The 16,034-nt window shown below is 42.7% G+C and overlaps 1 protein-coding gene across 27 annotated transcripts in view; it reads left to right on the forward strand.

Moving 5' to 3' along the window:
* Kiaa1217 (KIAA1217 ortholog) overlaps nucleotides 1–16,034 on the forward strand; it is a 744,735-nt gene that overhangs the window by 637,531 nt on the left and 91,170 nt on the right. For 26 of the 27 annotated variants that reach the window (XM_087207135.1, XM_087207139.1, XM_087207140.1 and 23 more), the window contains 2 exons: nucleotides 12,117–12,315; nucleotides 15,941–16,034. In XM_087207135.1, the coding sequence (XP_087063261.1) occupies nucleotides 12,117–12,315; nucleotides 15,941–16,034 (293 nt within the window). Of the gene's footprint in view, nucleotides 1–12,116; nucleotides 12,316–14,292; nucleotides 15,204–15,940 lie in introns of those variants that run through there. The other variant, XM_013077828.3, reaches the window with a different exon arrangement.

Consider the following 16,034-nt stretch of genomic DNA (forward strand, 5'->3'; position numbering starts at 1 on the left):
GGGAAAACTAAAGGGAAATTGCTTAGGTTGGAGAAACTTGTTTTTCCTTTTTTTGTAAGTCCTGCTGCAGGCTGGGCAACACAGCAAGAATCTCTCTCAAAAAGCAAAAATGTAAAAATAGGGCTGAGGGTGTAGAATAGCAGGAGAATGCTTGCCTAGTATGCATGAGACCCTAGGTTTGATCTACAGCACTGCAAAAATATGAAAATAAAATACATTTTAAAATAGAGTATTGATCCTATGACATGGAATCTCACAGGTATACATTAATTGACATTTGTTTACAACGTTGTCAAAAGATTACTTATTTCCTTTTGTCACTAGCATAACTTAATGGTATAAAAGAGAGACCCCTGCCTCTATGTATTGGTCAACTTAGCATCCCTGGGACACGATGTCCCATTTCCACAGCTTAAAGGAGGAGAGGTTTAATTTAGCTCAGGTCTTAAGGATGTTCAGTCCATGGTCAGCTGGCTCTAAGGCAGAAACACCATGGCAGAGGGCACGGTAGAGGGAAGTTGCTTGATTCATGCCAGCCAAGAAGCAGAGCCAGGGAGCAGTGGTGGAAAGGAAGGGACCTGGGACAGGATTTAGTGGCCCAAGCCACACCTCTTTACCCACTGAACATGCCCAGGAGCTTGCTCTACTCACCTGTACACGTCTTAGTCCAGTGAAGCTGACATAGCAGGATTAACAGTCACTGCCCTTCCCCTGAAAGCTTCCTCTGGAAAGCCTTGAAAAGACTGAGTTTCGTTCATTAAGTAGAAGAGTTCATCAAGTTGATACTTCCAGATCACTTTCTCTCCCCAGTTGAGAAGCAAAGAGATTGCACCTTTCCAATCAGAATAATTTTTGGCTAAATAATTAAAAAAATAAGAAATTCTGACTAATTCATTTTATGACACCATCTATTGGTGTTTTTTAAAAAGTCTTTATATGATACTATTAGAGCTAGCATTTTAAAAAAATCACTTTTCTAAAGATATTTTCATTCTTCTGCAATAATTATTATTATCACTATGTAAAACTCTAATACTTTAGCAGAGATGAAAAATTTTAGATTAATTCAAGACAGCTTCTCACTCATGTCCTTAATCTCTGTGTCTAATTCTTCTAATTAGTGTGATTGAAGAAAATACAGAACATATAAATCTCCTAGGTGGAGCGGTTATAAACTTTTAAAAAACTCCAGCCACAATCTTTCTGAGGCTGAGAAAACATCCTTAGGGAAGTCTCTGTAAGGTGCACTTGTTTCTCCTTTGGGCAGTACTGGGGAACTAGCCCAGGGCCTCGGGCATGCTGACCAAGGGCTCCACCACTGAGCTGCAGCCCCTGCAGCCCAAATGGCCCTTTGCCTATTTTATATCCATAAAAGGGCAATTCATTTTCATCTTTTGTTCCTTTTTTTCCCTGGACCATGATTGTAAGTTTAACCTTTTGTTCTTATCTTAGACAATTTCATTCTTCCTTTTGCGGCCTCTAGTCTTTGCTTCCTATTATAGAATTTCAACAGTAACGGTTTTATCTCAAGCCAGAGAAGATTTCCAAATTCCCATAACTGCATCCAGATTTGAGCTCTTGCACTAGATCCGGGTGCTCTGTGGAAAGATCGCTGTCAAAACAGTTCTTTTGCAAATTATTTTCTTCGAGTTTCTTGACCAGAGAAAATACAGGAAACATAACAGCATAACAGATGCTACTGAAAGCAAACATACACTAACATCTGTTTATTGTCCGAGAGGCAGCGCGACATGGAGTATGAGCTTTTGCTGAGGGAAATCACAGGAGCTGCTGCTTTTGCCTCAGTTTTCCCCGTCTGAAATGGAGATGAGAGTAGTGACCTCGTAGAGAAGATTAAATGAGTTAATTGATATTTGGAAAGAGCTTACATTAATTCCTGGCACATAGCAAGTGCTTTATATGGTTTTGTCAATTTTTACAAAGAAAAATATGTTTCCATGATTGCTTCCTTCCCCACGTTTTGAAAGAAGTGAATTGCTATAAAGCCCTCCTTTTCTTTCCTAGAACTCACCACCGCTGACCCTGAGCGTCTGCCTTACGGTGTGCATCATGTCTCTGTGTCTGTAAATGCGCTCACACTGCATGCAGCTGTTGTGGGTGTCTGTGTTCACTGTGAGGTAGAAGCCGCTGCCCTTCACTGTCCCGCTGCACGGCTAAGCCATGAGAAGGGGGTGGCAACAAGCGTCCCGAGCAGTTCTTACTCCGCGATTCTCTCCAATGCCCAGTTTAAAAGAACTTACTTTACATATGGTATAAGAAAGGGATATATGTTTTACTTTTTCCACAAGGGGAACCAGTTTTGCTGACACCATTTATTTAATAGTCATTTCTCCACGGATTTGCAAGAACACTTCTGTCATACATATATCAAGGCCTCATAAAACCTGTGTTTTTTCTAGACTCTGTTTCATTCCACAATCTGTTTGTCCTGTGCCCAGACCACGCTGTTTTAGCAGTGTGATATCTGCTAGAGCAAATACTCCCACTTCTCCTTGTTCTTCTGAACTGCCAGCTTGTTATAAATGGTATATTTTTATTAACAAAATTCTCTCCTTTTCCCTTTTTCCTAGTATCTAGGTTGCTATTGATTTTATGTATTGATCGTGTATCATTTAGTCCTATTGAATCTTTAGGAGTTTGAATGATGTGTTGCCTTAAATTCTCTATTCAACCATGTATGTACATGCGTCATTTTAGTTTCCCTTTCTGTCTTGTGTCTTTTCTTTTTCTTGTCTGAACTGTGTAGCTGGTACTTCAGATGCAGAAGTCCCAAGATGTTCCAAATATAAACACAGGGCTTCTAACATTTCATCATGAAGCATTTTGCTTTTTTTAGATTTTTGGTGAATATCTTTCACCAAGTTAAGAAAGCACTCTTTAATTCTTGAATTATTTTTTTAAAATTATGAGTGAATTGAACTTTTCTTAACATTTATGTGGCTCTAGTAAGATTAGTGTATAACTTTCCTACTTATTTATTTTGCAGAAAATATTAAGACCAGACTCTGATATTAAGCCATCTTTAAGTTCCTGAGATAAACTCTTCCTGGTTGTTAGCTAGTTTTTCATATTATGCTCTGTTTTCTTTGTTAATATTTTATTTATGGGTTTACATTTACATTTGAAGTCCTTTTGTATACTGTTTGTCTAATATCAAGGTTAATACTAGTTTTGGGGGGTTTTGTGGTACGGGGGATCAAACTCAGGACGTTCCACTTGTGAGGCAGGCGACGGAACCACTGAGCTACATCCCCGGCCCAGGTTAATACTAGTTTTAAAACATGGTATAGTGTTTGTCAATACACTAATATTTATCTCACTGTGCACCTAATTTAAAAAGATTCAATTACATTTTTAGTACATCCATAATTTCTATAGTGTTTCTCACAGCATTTTCTTATATTTTCCACCTTCATTGCTGAATAACTTTTTGTTGCTGTTATTTTTGAGGCAGGGTCTTGCTATGTAATTCAGGCTGGACCAAAACTCTATAGTCTAGACTGGCCTCAAACTCGCAGCGATCCTCCTACCTCAGCCTCCCGAGTGCTGAGATTACAGGTGTTCACCACCACGCCTGGCTGAATAACTTTTAAGATTAAAAATATTAGTTGAGAGTCAGGCATGGTAGCACTCGCATGTAATTGCAGTACCTGGGAAGCTCAGACAGGAGGATCACAAGTTCAAGCCTAACCGTGACAACTTAGTGTTGGGGATGGAGCTCAGTGCAGAAGCCTGAGTCTGGTGTTTCTCAACTGAAGATAAAGACAGTTCAGTCTCCAACACCCTCTCCCCCCCAAAAAACAACACAAAAGAGAAAGAAAACAAAAAACTGGCTCGATTGATGCTGCTACAAGTTCTGTGGTAACTTTGCAAAATGGCGGAATGGCTTCTTCGCAGTCGGGTTTCTACACTCCATGTAAAGGGCAATAAGAACATTGAGAATAGGGCTGGGGATGTAGCTCAGTGGTGCTGCGCCTGCCTCACAAGCTCAAGGTCCTGAGTTTGGTACCGGGGGTGGTGGGGGGGACACTGGAAATAAACGAAATCAGCATCCTGGACATGCATGCCTTTAACTCAGTCGGAGTTCCAGAAATCACCAATGTATTCCTCAAGACGTTTTCCAGAGCAGCGGCTCAGGATGCTCATTTTAGCAATACCATCATTTCACATGAGTCTCACCTGCACCAACTTGTCTACAAAGATAAGGGGATTAAGTTCTGATAGGTGCATTAAACATTCCTATAAAGGTGTGCATTTTTAAAAATAACCAGGACTCTGTGTTGAGAGTCCATCTCCAAGTAGGGTCTGCATCCAGCGACTGCTGTCTGTCAGGACAGTGATAGTGCGAAACTTTATCATAGTTAACTTATTGTGCATTGATTTCCTTTGACATGTTCTTTCATGATGCTCATACAGGTCTTCCACAAATGACCCTTTAAGTACAGCCTGCCTTGGGATTTGCCTTAAAAATCGCTGGAACGTATCAGTCCTTCCTAAAATCTCCTTGGAATTTCCAAATTCCACATTCGAACAAATATGGGAAATTAATTAAAAGACTTAACAAAGTCTCACATTATCTTTAAATGTATCTCCTAGTGGACATTTTTTAAGTAGTGCATTGACAACTTTTTTTGGATTCTGCGGGAAAGGTCTGGTGTTTCTCAACTGAAGATAAAGACAGTGAAATCTGAGAGGAAAAGTGACACCAAAAATAAAGAGCATCCAGACTTTTCGGGGAGAATAAAATTCCTGCTATCTTTTCCTCTCTCCTGAGGCGACTGTCGCCATTCTGCTATGTCTCCTACTTGGCAAGCTGTTCTGCAGGAAGGGACTTGAGCAGCCTGAGCGTCCTCTCTGAGTCACAAGCCAAGGGGGTGCTGCGTTTACAGGGGACACGTGCAGCCTTGCCCCACAGCTGCCGTGTTGAAACAAATATCAGGTGGTGCCAGGTACGAATCGCTAACGTCCGGAGAATAGTGTCATCTGTGGAAGCTTTAGGGGAGTTGCCAGAAAACTTCTCCAAGAAAAAAGGGATTGTGACTGTTTTGTGGCCAGAGTTCCTGGCGCAGCCCTGAAAGGCTTATCTAGGGAGTGAATGGGGCCCTTTCTACCATTCCTCTCTTAAGGATACACCATCGAGTTAACTATACGGAAGTCTTCCTCTTGTATTAAAACAAATACCTTCCGCATTCAGATGCCAGTTTATGATCTGCCAACTCAACTCAAAGTTTTTATATTGCAGCCTCCTTTGATCGATCTTTTCTGACTTAAAAAATTACTCAGTTAACTGAGTACTATTTCCAATTGGCCAGTCTTTTTTTTCACATGTGTAGAAATTGGCTTTTAAGATGATGGCTTCAAGGCCAGGGATTTAGCTCAGTGGTTCTGCTGCCTGCCTTGCAAGTGCAAGGACCCAAGTTCGATTCCTGGTACCAAAAAAAGATGATGGCTTCAAGCCATACATACACTAGAAAGAAGACGCAGAACATCATGAGGAAGTGTGGGCGAATTTACCACTCGCAAACAACTCCTCTGAACTTCTTGGTATACTGTCATCTAGTAAGTAGACTTACTATAAAACCAACACAACCAAATTTCAGGCCCCTAGAAATAAATATTTACTTTCATGCCTAATTTTGTTTCTAACTTTGTGTCCCTGATCTCAGGACTCTCAGAATTTTGTTTCAGGGTCCATAAGTCCTGGAACTAACACTCCATCATAGTGATTAATTGATTTTTTATAAATCTACCTCCTTAATGTTTTATAATATGCTTTGTCACTTAACAAAATACGATTTTTTTTTTGCTTATTGGCATGTGCATCTAGAATTTTTAATAACATGATAGTTTTCCAATGAATAAATTTATTAAAAGAATTGATTTACTGAATCAATTCCCTGTTGCTAGATTTACCTCTTTGCTGTATGCTGTTCTTACAGATTTTAATTTAATTCATTGAGCATCCTGTTAAGGACGTCTTTGTTCTTAAGTTTGTAGGAGTAGAATTATTGGCCCAAACTATATGCATATTTGAAGGAAGAGGGCTTTAGACACACACAGCCATTCAAAAAAGTGGTGTCAATTTACTTTACCAACAGGGATATAGAAAGTACCTGTTCCTCAGTCCCTTCCCATGGTTTATTTTACTGTAAAAATCTTTGTTCATTTCATAAATATTAAAAAAATATCTTCTTGGGCTGGGGATTTAGCTCAGTGGTTCCAGTGCCTGCCTCACAAGTGCAAGGTCCCAAGTTCAATCCCGGGTACAAATAAATAAATAAATAAATAAATAAATAAATAAATATCTTCTTAGTTTAATATTAATAGTTTTCTTAAATTGAAAACTTAAGTGCTACAAGATTTCCTTATACATTTAGGGCCTTAGCTGTTTACCACTGATAATGCAAATTTGGGTTTGCATAATCTTACATGGGATTTGGAGAAACTGAAGAATTTAATTCATTCAGAATTGCCACATCTTTTGCCTGAGGAAAATGCCCGATGGGGGAAATAATACTGCCATTCCAGAAGGCACGCATACGTCTTATTAACGTGCCCACATGACAGGGAAAATTGAGTTCATTGTAAATAAAGACAGCCGAGCATCTAGTTCTGCGGTGGCAAACCTGTGGCACTCGTGCTGCAGTGGGCTGTTTGTTATCACTGAAAGCCCCGAAAGGTTTGCCATCCCTGACCCAGTAGATGCTTGACACTCTGTACCACTGTCTTTTGAAGGAAACTGACGTGTATACAGCTAGCCATGGTGCAGAATTAAAAGCCATGCTTACAATTCCAGTGAAACACAATACGACCAAGTATGGGAGGAAATTACTTCCTTGACTCGTAGCGGCAAAGTGGTGGAGGAGCAGGTGGGGAGGGTTGTGGGATGAGGGGTTCGCGCGTGAAGACGCGGTGTGGGGAGAAGTGGCACAGACGTGGCATGGAGGGGCACGACGCACAGCACAGCCGTGGTGCCCAGCCCAGAGGGACAGTTTCAGAGGATAAGGCAGGGGCGGGAGTTTGAGATCCCACTCTGAATACCTTTGAGTACTGTAGTATTAGGATAAAGGATATTTTAGAACAGGCCCCACTTTCCAGAACTGATTCTAAAATTCATGAGATAATGAAGATGTACAGTGTGATCAGAAGATATGGTGAATGTTTACATTTTTAATATCTGATTATGCAGCAGACACATCACCATTGATCCCAGTCAGAATCCTCTCCTCACTTGGAGCACACTTGTCCCGTCATTACTGCCGCTTTCTGAAGCGGCCCTGGAAGTCCTCTGGTGAGTGTCTGAGTTGCGCTGTCCTGGCTGCTGCAAATCCTGTGTTGATTCAAGACGTTGACCTTTCACTTTGACTCTGAGGGAGAGCCGGAAGTCTCAGGGTGCCAGGTCCCGTGAATGAAATGGATGAGGACGCACGTGCTGTGTTTATGGGCTCGCCTGCCTTTGTTCGGTGACACGTGGCAACAGCATTTGTGTATCTTTTCTCACCGTTCATAAAGACACTCACGAAAGAAGACTTCCAGAACTACTTCAGAAAGTGACCAGAATGATGGGATAAGTGTGCCCAAAGCAGTGGGTGGGAATGTGTCTTTTACTGTAATAATTTTTTATTTAAACTCAGCATAAATTTTAATTTTGAAGCTTTTCATTAGTGTGTTTGCTGTACGTAACGGTCACCTCCATCACAGGCAGTTGGTACACGGACATAACACATCTCAGTTCTTTTTACCTGCCCTTCCTCTCCCCTCCTTCACCTCTCACTGTATATTTTGATCACACCTCCTACGGGGCCCAAGCATGTGTCCTTTGTTTTAAGCCAGTGTGCTTTGTTTTAAAATTTCAAAGCCAAGAGGCCTTGGCTTTGCCGAGCCGAACCGTTGGGGCCCAAGCGCTCTTGTGTGCTCAGCCTCCTTGGAGGGTCACCTCAGAGCTCCGGCATGGCCTTCAGAGCTCTCTGACTCCCCAGAGCCCTGCAGATTGGTTCCAGCCGTGCGCTTGCACTCCCTGCAGCTGGGAAAAAGAAGAGTCCTTCTCCTGGACTGCCCGCCCCATCGCCCCTCACAGCGTGAGGGGACAACAGGGCCACGCTGAGAGGATGGGTAGAGAAGATGGTGGCCGAGCGAGTCACTTGGACGCGTGAGTTTCTGCTTCCCTTGTGTGAAATGGGACCATGGTGAGACCCTGACAAGGCCTGCTGTCCTACTGAAGTGCTCGCTGTTTCTCACGTGCCACAGGCGTCCTGTAAATGCATTCCCAGTGTCCTCTTCCCCGACTTAGAGGAAGGGGAATTCTGACCGGAAGTCCCTGGGACCCCTGTGAATCCAGAGCAGCCAGCACTCACATGTGCCAGAAATGCTGCCCTCCAGACCACGTGGGCTCTGGCTCATCCCTGTGCCAACGGGACGCCCTTGCGCAGTAAGAGAGTCCCTTCTGGGCGTCAGCATTTCTGAATACCTTTCCCGAATCCAGTGCAAAAGACTTCTCTGTAAAGGCATCTTTCCCACCCTCTCCGAATGTTCCTGTTCTGTAACTGGACTGTGTTCCCAGCTGCCAGACCTGAGGTAACTGGAGTTTTAGGCCCAGTTCTATTTTTTCCAACTCCAAAGGCTACAGATTCTATTTCAAGCACACACACGTACAGAAGGCAGATGTGGGCATAAAACCCAGGCCCTTTAGGGGAGAGAGACTGATGCTGACCTGGAACGTGGCCAGAAGTGGATGTCTGCAGTGGCCTCGCCGTAGGCCTGGTCAGGCCCAGGCCCCAAGAGCGGCTTTGGCCTTTCAATGTGGCATTAGCAATCCCCCGGGACGGTCACCATGCCTCCCATTTGGGGGAAAATATTGCACAATCTGTGATCGTGCAGGCTTGAAAGATTTTTCTTTCAATCGGAGCAACATGTAACCACATGGACATTCTGGAAAACTTGCTTCAGGAGGAAGCTGAAGGTCAAAACTGGGGCGAGTGGGGAGTTACTTATGAGGATGCAAAAGAGCTACTCTGCTCTTTGAAACAGCCACCCAGAATGCATTTCTAACGAGTATACAAGTAGCAATGAGGCTACCGGGCTGTTTACATCATCTAGCAGAAGCTCTTCCGGCTCTGACACGTGAGATGCCTTCCAGATGACTTACAAATAATGTATTTATTCATTCAACAAGTGTTTATTGAGAACGTATTATATACTATCATAGATATGAAGAACAAGCAAATGCATTTTTTTGAAAAATCCTTGATCTCATAAAACTGACATTCTAGCAAGAAACACTGACAGTAAACAATACCAGTAATTAAGGTAGGAATTATAAAGCATGTGGTGCAAAATGCTAAGGAACTGAAGTAAAGTAAGGATATGAGTTGTGAAATATAGGCAGAGGGGTGCTGAAATCTTAGGCACAGTAGCCAGGGCAGCCCTCACCTGGGGGCTGGCCTAACAGACACCTACGCAGTTGTTGGAATGGCCACACACAGGACGGAAGCGCACCCCACCTCCCACCTGAGATTTTAAGAGCTGTTGCTCCACTGTCCTTTGGTGTCCAGTTGCTGTTGAGAACGCAAAGGCCTCCTTGCTGCCTATCCCTTTCCGAGGGACTCCACCACCTCCCCGGTCTTGGGGAGGTTTTAGGAACTTCTGCTTTTCCCTTGTCCTTTTGCAGTGTCTCAGTGACAGCCTGAATGTGTCAGGCGTTTCATGGACCTTTTCCATCTGCACTCTTATGTACTTCAGTTTCAGGGAGCAAAAGAAAATTCTTACATTTTTTGGAAAACTCTCTTTTTCTTGGTCTCTTCTATCCAAATCCGCTTCACTAAGAAAGCAGATGCTCGGGCTGGGGATTTAGCTCAGTGGTTTCGCCGCCTGCCGTGCAAGCACAAGGACCTGAGTTTGATCCCCAGTACCAAAAAAAAAAAAAAAGAAAAAAGAATGCCGATGCTCTGACTTCATTCTCTAGTTTTCTTATTGCTGTCCTTCAATTTCTGGGGTTTCATTGACGTTTTCTGCACTGAACTTTACATTCCTGTTATGTGGTTCTCAGAGCTCACTGTTGCTCTCCAAATGTTATCCTGTCCCAGCCTGTCTCATCTCTTCTGAGTCTCTGTCTCCTGTTTGGGTATTTTCTTTCATGATAGAGGCTTTTATAAAATGAACCAATTAATGTGTGCGTGAGATGAGGTCCTACCCATGGGAAGCTTCTATGTATGGTGACCCAGGTCGGGTGGGTGGCTGTTTCACGACGGGGTGAACAGACAAAATCTGAACATCACCTTCTCCTGCCCCAGGCAGCTTCCTCAGGGGCTTCTCCAGTTTCCAGACTGAGAAGGCAGCCCCGGTGCCAGCATCCTGTGAGCCTTTCCCCCTATGTCTGGTCCGCCAGAATCGAACCTTTGACCGGAGCGCTTCAGTCTCCTCTAATGTGCATGGATCAAGGAGGTCCTTGGCTGGGTGGGGTGGAAAGGAAGAGAAAGGACATCTTGCTACACCACTGGGAAAAAAGAAACTTCAGTCAGGCCTCATGCTTTCAACTCACTCTGCATTCCTATTTTCGGAAGGATCCGGTGCCTCACTTCCTGAGCTTCTCTGGCCCTATATGCTTTATGTTGAGCTCTTCCCTTGAAGATTTGGGTGTCAGCTTTCTGTCATCTGCTGTTTCTCTCATTATTTTGGTTCTTTGATTTATGCTGTTTTAAATTCTTCATTATCATTTTAATGGAATTTATAGAAGTAGATAAATTTGGTATATGAGCTGCCGTATTTAGCCAGAAGTCACTGTAGTGTCTTTTTAGTCTCCCCTGGTAGAGCTTATTCTAGGAGTGGCTGTCCACCCACACTGGATTCTCACTGAGAGTCAGATTCACATTCAGTGGAGCATCTTAGATTTCCAGTTTCAGTTGTCTATTTCCAAATAAAACATGGCCAAAGACCAGGGATTGAGCTCAGTGGTTCCGCTGCCTACTTTCCAAGTGCAAGGTCCCAAGTTCAGTCCCCGTTCCAAAAAAAAAATGGCCAAAGACACGGTGGCTTGAAACAACTCCAATCATTTATTGGCTCGATTCTGCAATTTTAGCTGTGTTTGGAGGGGCATCTTGTTTCTATATGGCATCAGCTGGGACAGCTACCTGGGGCTGAGGAGTCCACTCTCATTCACATGATCAACCAGTGGTTCGGGCATGGGATGGGTGCATAGCCGGAGCAGTCGGACAGAGCTTTGGCCCCTCCTCATGTGGCCTCGCTGCGTGCCTAGGCTCAAGTCCTCAAAGCTAGGTTCCAAAAGGGAACATCCCAAGAGCCAGCTCACCAAGAGGACAGACTTCAGTGTGCAAGTGAGCATCACATCCTCCTTTTGTATCACACTTGTTAATTTCCCAATGGCCAATGCAAATCACATGGCCAAGCCCAGAATCAATGTGGAAGGGACTGTACTTTACTGGGCCGTGAAACATGAAGAAATGTGGTTCACCAGGGACCACAGACCCCTTGCCACACTGCCATTCTGTGATTCGGTGCTTGCGTTTTTTGTGTGTGAGTTATTCTCTTATACCACTTTATTTCTGAAATATTGGGGTGCCAGACTCTTCTCCCAGATAGTTTAATATGATATGAACATCGTAGCTACCTATTAAAACCATAGGAATATGGTAGCATTTCCACCTAAAATGTTTCTGAATGGACTACAAAGAATTAAGCTCTATAGCTTACCTATTGCTATAATGATTGTGTTCCTAGTTAATGAAAGACACACAAAAAAAAATCCTACAGAGTCAGAGTCCTAAATATACCTTCCAAGGGAATTAAGTGTTGCCTTTTGCCTTAGGCTATCAGAGGTTATTAGCTCCTTGTCCTTTTGGTTTTAAAATAGTGCAAAATTAGGCTCTTTAATACCTACCTGAACTCCAAAGAATAAAAGTGAGTTCTTATGCAATAACTATATAATACATTTCTTTAAAAATCTAAATGTACACATGCCTCGATACATGCTTTTCAAGCTTTTCCTAAACATTTACGAGTGAAGATGGATGTGCCTTAGTTTACCCACTGTGTCCTGAGGGTCTTGGTCTGTGGCTGATACCTGTCCCTTCTGCCTGTAGGAGTTCTCTATCTCCAGTACGGAGATGAAACCAAACAGCTCAGGATGCCGAACGAAATCACAAGTACAGACACGATCCGTGCCCTCTTTGTAAGTGCCTTTCCCCAGCAGCTCACCATGAAAATGCTGGAGTCGCCCAGCGTTGCCATTTACATCAAAGATGAAAGCAGAAATGTCTATTATGAATTAAATGATGTAAGGTAAGTCATTACATCATTTAGTTGTTTTGGTCTTCTATGTTGCATGTAGCGTTTGTTGGTTTGTTTCTTCTCCACCATATTGTACTTCCAAGGTTTTTCTGCCCACCATATTGCATTGCTAGATTCTGCTGAGTCCCCTACTTTTCCTCCCTGTGAAGAAAGCACAACCGTTATGGTGATTAACAGGACTAGCTCATGTAGGTGTGATTCCACTGTCCAGCTTTCTACAGTTCGTTCACAAGATACAGCTTACAAAAGTAAGGGCATATTTCATCCCTGTAGATCTTGGAATGTTACATCAGATCTTCCAGTGTCAGGAACCTAAGAAATAATCTAGCCCACCATCTTATGTAAAAGTTAGGGAAACCAAGGCCCAGGGAGGTGGTAGAGAAGGAAAGAAGAGTTGAAAGCAAACTTTCCCTACTGCCAGTGCCTGTGGATGTCTTAGGTAATGATCCTACTGGATCATTCTCAATACCCGATAAATTCAGCAGATTTGGTGTTATTCCTCCCAGGAGGCTGAGACACATTCTCACTGTCCGTTTACTTCCTAAAGAGCTGTCTTTACTCAAGTGCCTCTCCTTGGAGGTGGGCTTTCTCCAGGACTTCTGGCTGAGTGTATTCTAAAACTAGGCCAAAGAGTCTCATGCTACCTACCGCAAGTGCCAAGGAAGCAAAAGCATTGTTACGGACTGCAGTGGTCACTGCCTACAGGGCAGAAGGGACCCATTTGAATGGTCCCAGCCAAACAGCCTGACAAACAGGATTTAAATCAACACAAACAAGCAGTCGCTAGCACAGCCTCCAGATATTTTAGAACTTGAAAGATTATTTAGTAACTCATCCAGCCTTTTACTTCCTAGAAGCAGAAAAGCACACAGCCAATTACGGGCCCCAAACTTCACTATTCAAATGCTGAGTCAAATCACTGGGGTAGATTTTGGGGTTTCTGCCCCATGGGGACAGCAAGCTCTCCTGTTTCTCCATCATGGAAAGAATGACTATCACTTTCTAAAAATGTGCCTCTAGAGTATAATAAGTGACAACTGATAAATATCTAACAACAATCACAAGTGACATATTGAGGCATGTGCCGAGGCCTATGAGTAATTTAGGGCTTTAGTGTCTGACACACGCCCTAAGGTATAGGTGTCACATCTGTTGCACAACTTCCTGCTCTATAAAAGCGAGTTTAAATATTCATGAGAATCAGGAAATTCATACTTGTTTTGAAATAAATTATTAATCAACCTGTCACCAAAATTTTTAAAAAATTTACAAAGTGTAAACTTAAACCCCAAATAATCACATTATATTTGAAGAGTATGTTTATGGTAATATAATCCCATGTAGCATTTTTACATGGATGTGCCATTTTACAGCAGTCAATTTATATTCCTACATTTACGGTTAGAGGCGCTGAGGGACGTAGTAATAGGAAATAACCGTGAAACTGAGCAAAGCCACTCTGGGTCACGGAGCTGAAGGCTGACAGGGTTGTTGTGAACAACTGGCCCTCACTCTTGCAGCCTTGTACGCAATTTCATATTGCAGTGAGCTACTGTCTTCTAAGGGCCTCCCCAAGCCTCGGACTGCAACTCCGTAGATTCCCGTGTCACATTCTCTGAGAAAGACGCAAAGAGGCTTGGGAGGAGGAGGACAGTAGGAAAGAGGCTGTGAGGCTCTTCCTTCATCAAAATCTAGTGGATAAAGTAGATGAAAACAGCACTCTGGGGGTGATCGCTTCAAACCCTAATAACCCTGTTATGCGCGTGTGTTTATGTTTGTGAAGATGATAAGCTTGTTGATCGTTACGCTGCGGTACTGACTACCTGATTTTTTAAAAAGTCGTATTTAAAATGCTTAAATGGAAAGTCATTAATTTACAATTTTACTTTTTAGTTGCTTTGATTTAAATATTAAAATATCTACAGTGTTCAAGTGGAAAAAATGTTTTCATTTAGTAATGAATATGTTTATGGTAAATGATTATACATATCCTTAAATATTCTGGTTTTTGCTTTTAAACAAGATGATTCAATTATGTATAGTTTGGGAATGGTGGAAAAAATTTTCACTAGTATTATATAAAACAAAATAGTAGGTTTTAACTGAAGACAATGACCTTAATCTTCTAAACTTGGTGGCAGATTTTCTTCCTGTCCTTCAGCCTTGTTGCCGTGGCAGTGCTGTGCTCCTTACGTTAGTCTGGGCATGTTTCCTTGGGAAATCGTGCCCCGTGTTCACGTTGGAGTGCCGTGCTGTAAACATTGCCACAGTGGGTGCAACCTGTCCTTTTACTGTTGGTTCATCTCAGATGAACGCATTTCTAAATTAATCATAAACCAAATTCATGTATTTTTAAATACCTTCACCATGGCAGTTAGTTTTTTTCATGGTTTAAGTGAGGTTTTCAGTTTCTCCACAGAGTCATACCCCAAGGGGGAGCTCCTTTAGGGAACCCCTTCCTTACCTTTGGGACTCTCCCTTCTTATTAGCCCAGCCCCTTTTAACACTGAGAGCAGCATGCTCCCCTCCAGCCAACTTCTAATGAGGTGCCTGAAATGTGGAGAAACCGTACAAGCTTGGGCTAGTCGTGGCTTCAAAGCAATGGCTGAGGGGTGTTTCAAAGAGAAACAAGACTAGTGGAAGAATCCCCTGCTTCATTTAAAACAAAGACACACACGGTAGTCCCCGAGATTGGGGTCTGCCCACTGCTGTGCAGCTGCACGTGGGAGAGGGCATTACCTCTCCCACACAGCTCTCTACAGCCGGCACTTGAACGAATCACAGCACAGATGGGGCTGGCAGGGCACCGGGTCCCTCCTAAGCTCCTGGAGAGGGAGAACCGCTTTGTTGACACTCGTGTGCTCTGAAATAATTTTAAGGTAGGCTTTGAGCAAGTTGTGGGACTTCTGTCTTTTACTGCAGTATGATTCATTGGTCATAGGAGCTGGGTTCAAAGGGAGAAAAGAATGTATTTGCTGCTATTTCTTTACATCCCGTAATTCATTTTGTATGTAGAAAAGTATTTTTAAAAACCCACTGTAGAAGGGGAGAAAAGCATTGCAAAGATAGTAGTTTTGATCTCTGCAGTACTTCTTTCCCCCTAGACTCATATACATTGTGTTTCTTTTGTTGAGCATATAGAAAGGCAGAGAGAGAGCTGTGTGTGTGTGCGCACCGCCCCACACACATTCATTAGATAAGCAGCAAACCAGGTGTTTGGGCAAAGCAAACAATTAAATATTTAAATATTAACTGAATCTCTTTGAACATATTGTAAATGTTGGAGCTTTATTGTTTTTGAAAGCATTGGTTTTCCATGCTCAGAATCTTGAAAGAAAGTCCCTGTTACCTGATATTTATGGGTGGAGAGCTACACTGAAAGAATAACACTTTCCTGAGGAACGAGACAAGGAAAGAAAAGCTGAAGTCATTTTTCTTCCTCTTTCTCTTCTTTATATCTGACTACTGTGTGGTGAAAGGACTTTTGTCTGGTTTATGGTAAAAAGTTGCTGGTTGTCTGTGTGTGTTTTTTACCTGGTCCATAAGAGCAGACAGAGGAAATGGCCAAAGTCAGACTTCTTTCGTCTGCCATAGTTATTGATGTTTTTGATTCCAGGAATATTCAGGACAGATCTCTCCTCAAAGTGTACAACAAGGATCCTTCGCATGCATTTAATCACACATCAAAAACTGTGAATGGAGACCTGAGG

This window comes from Heterocephalus glaber, unplaced genomic scaffold, assembly GCF_053883595.1.
Source record: "Heterocephalus glaber isolate CG9 unplaced genomic scaffold, H.glaber_assembly_v1.0 deba00000768, whole genome shotgun sequence".
Classification (NCBI taxonomy): Eukaryota; Metazoa; Chordata; class Mammalia; order Rodentia; family Bathyergidae; genus Heterocephalus; species Heterocephalus glaber.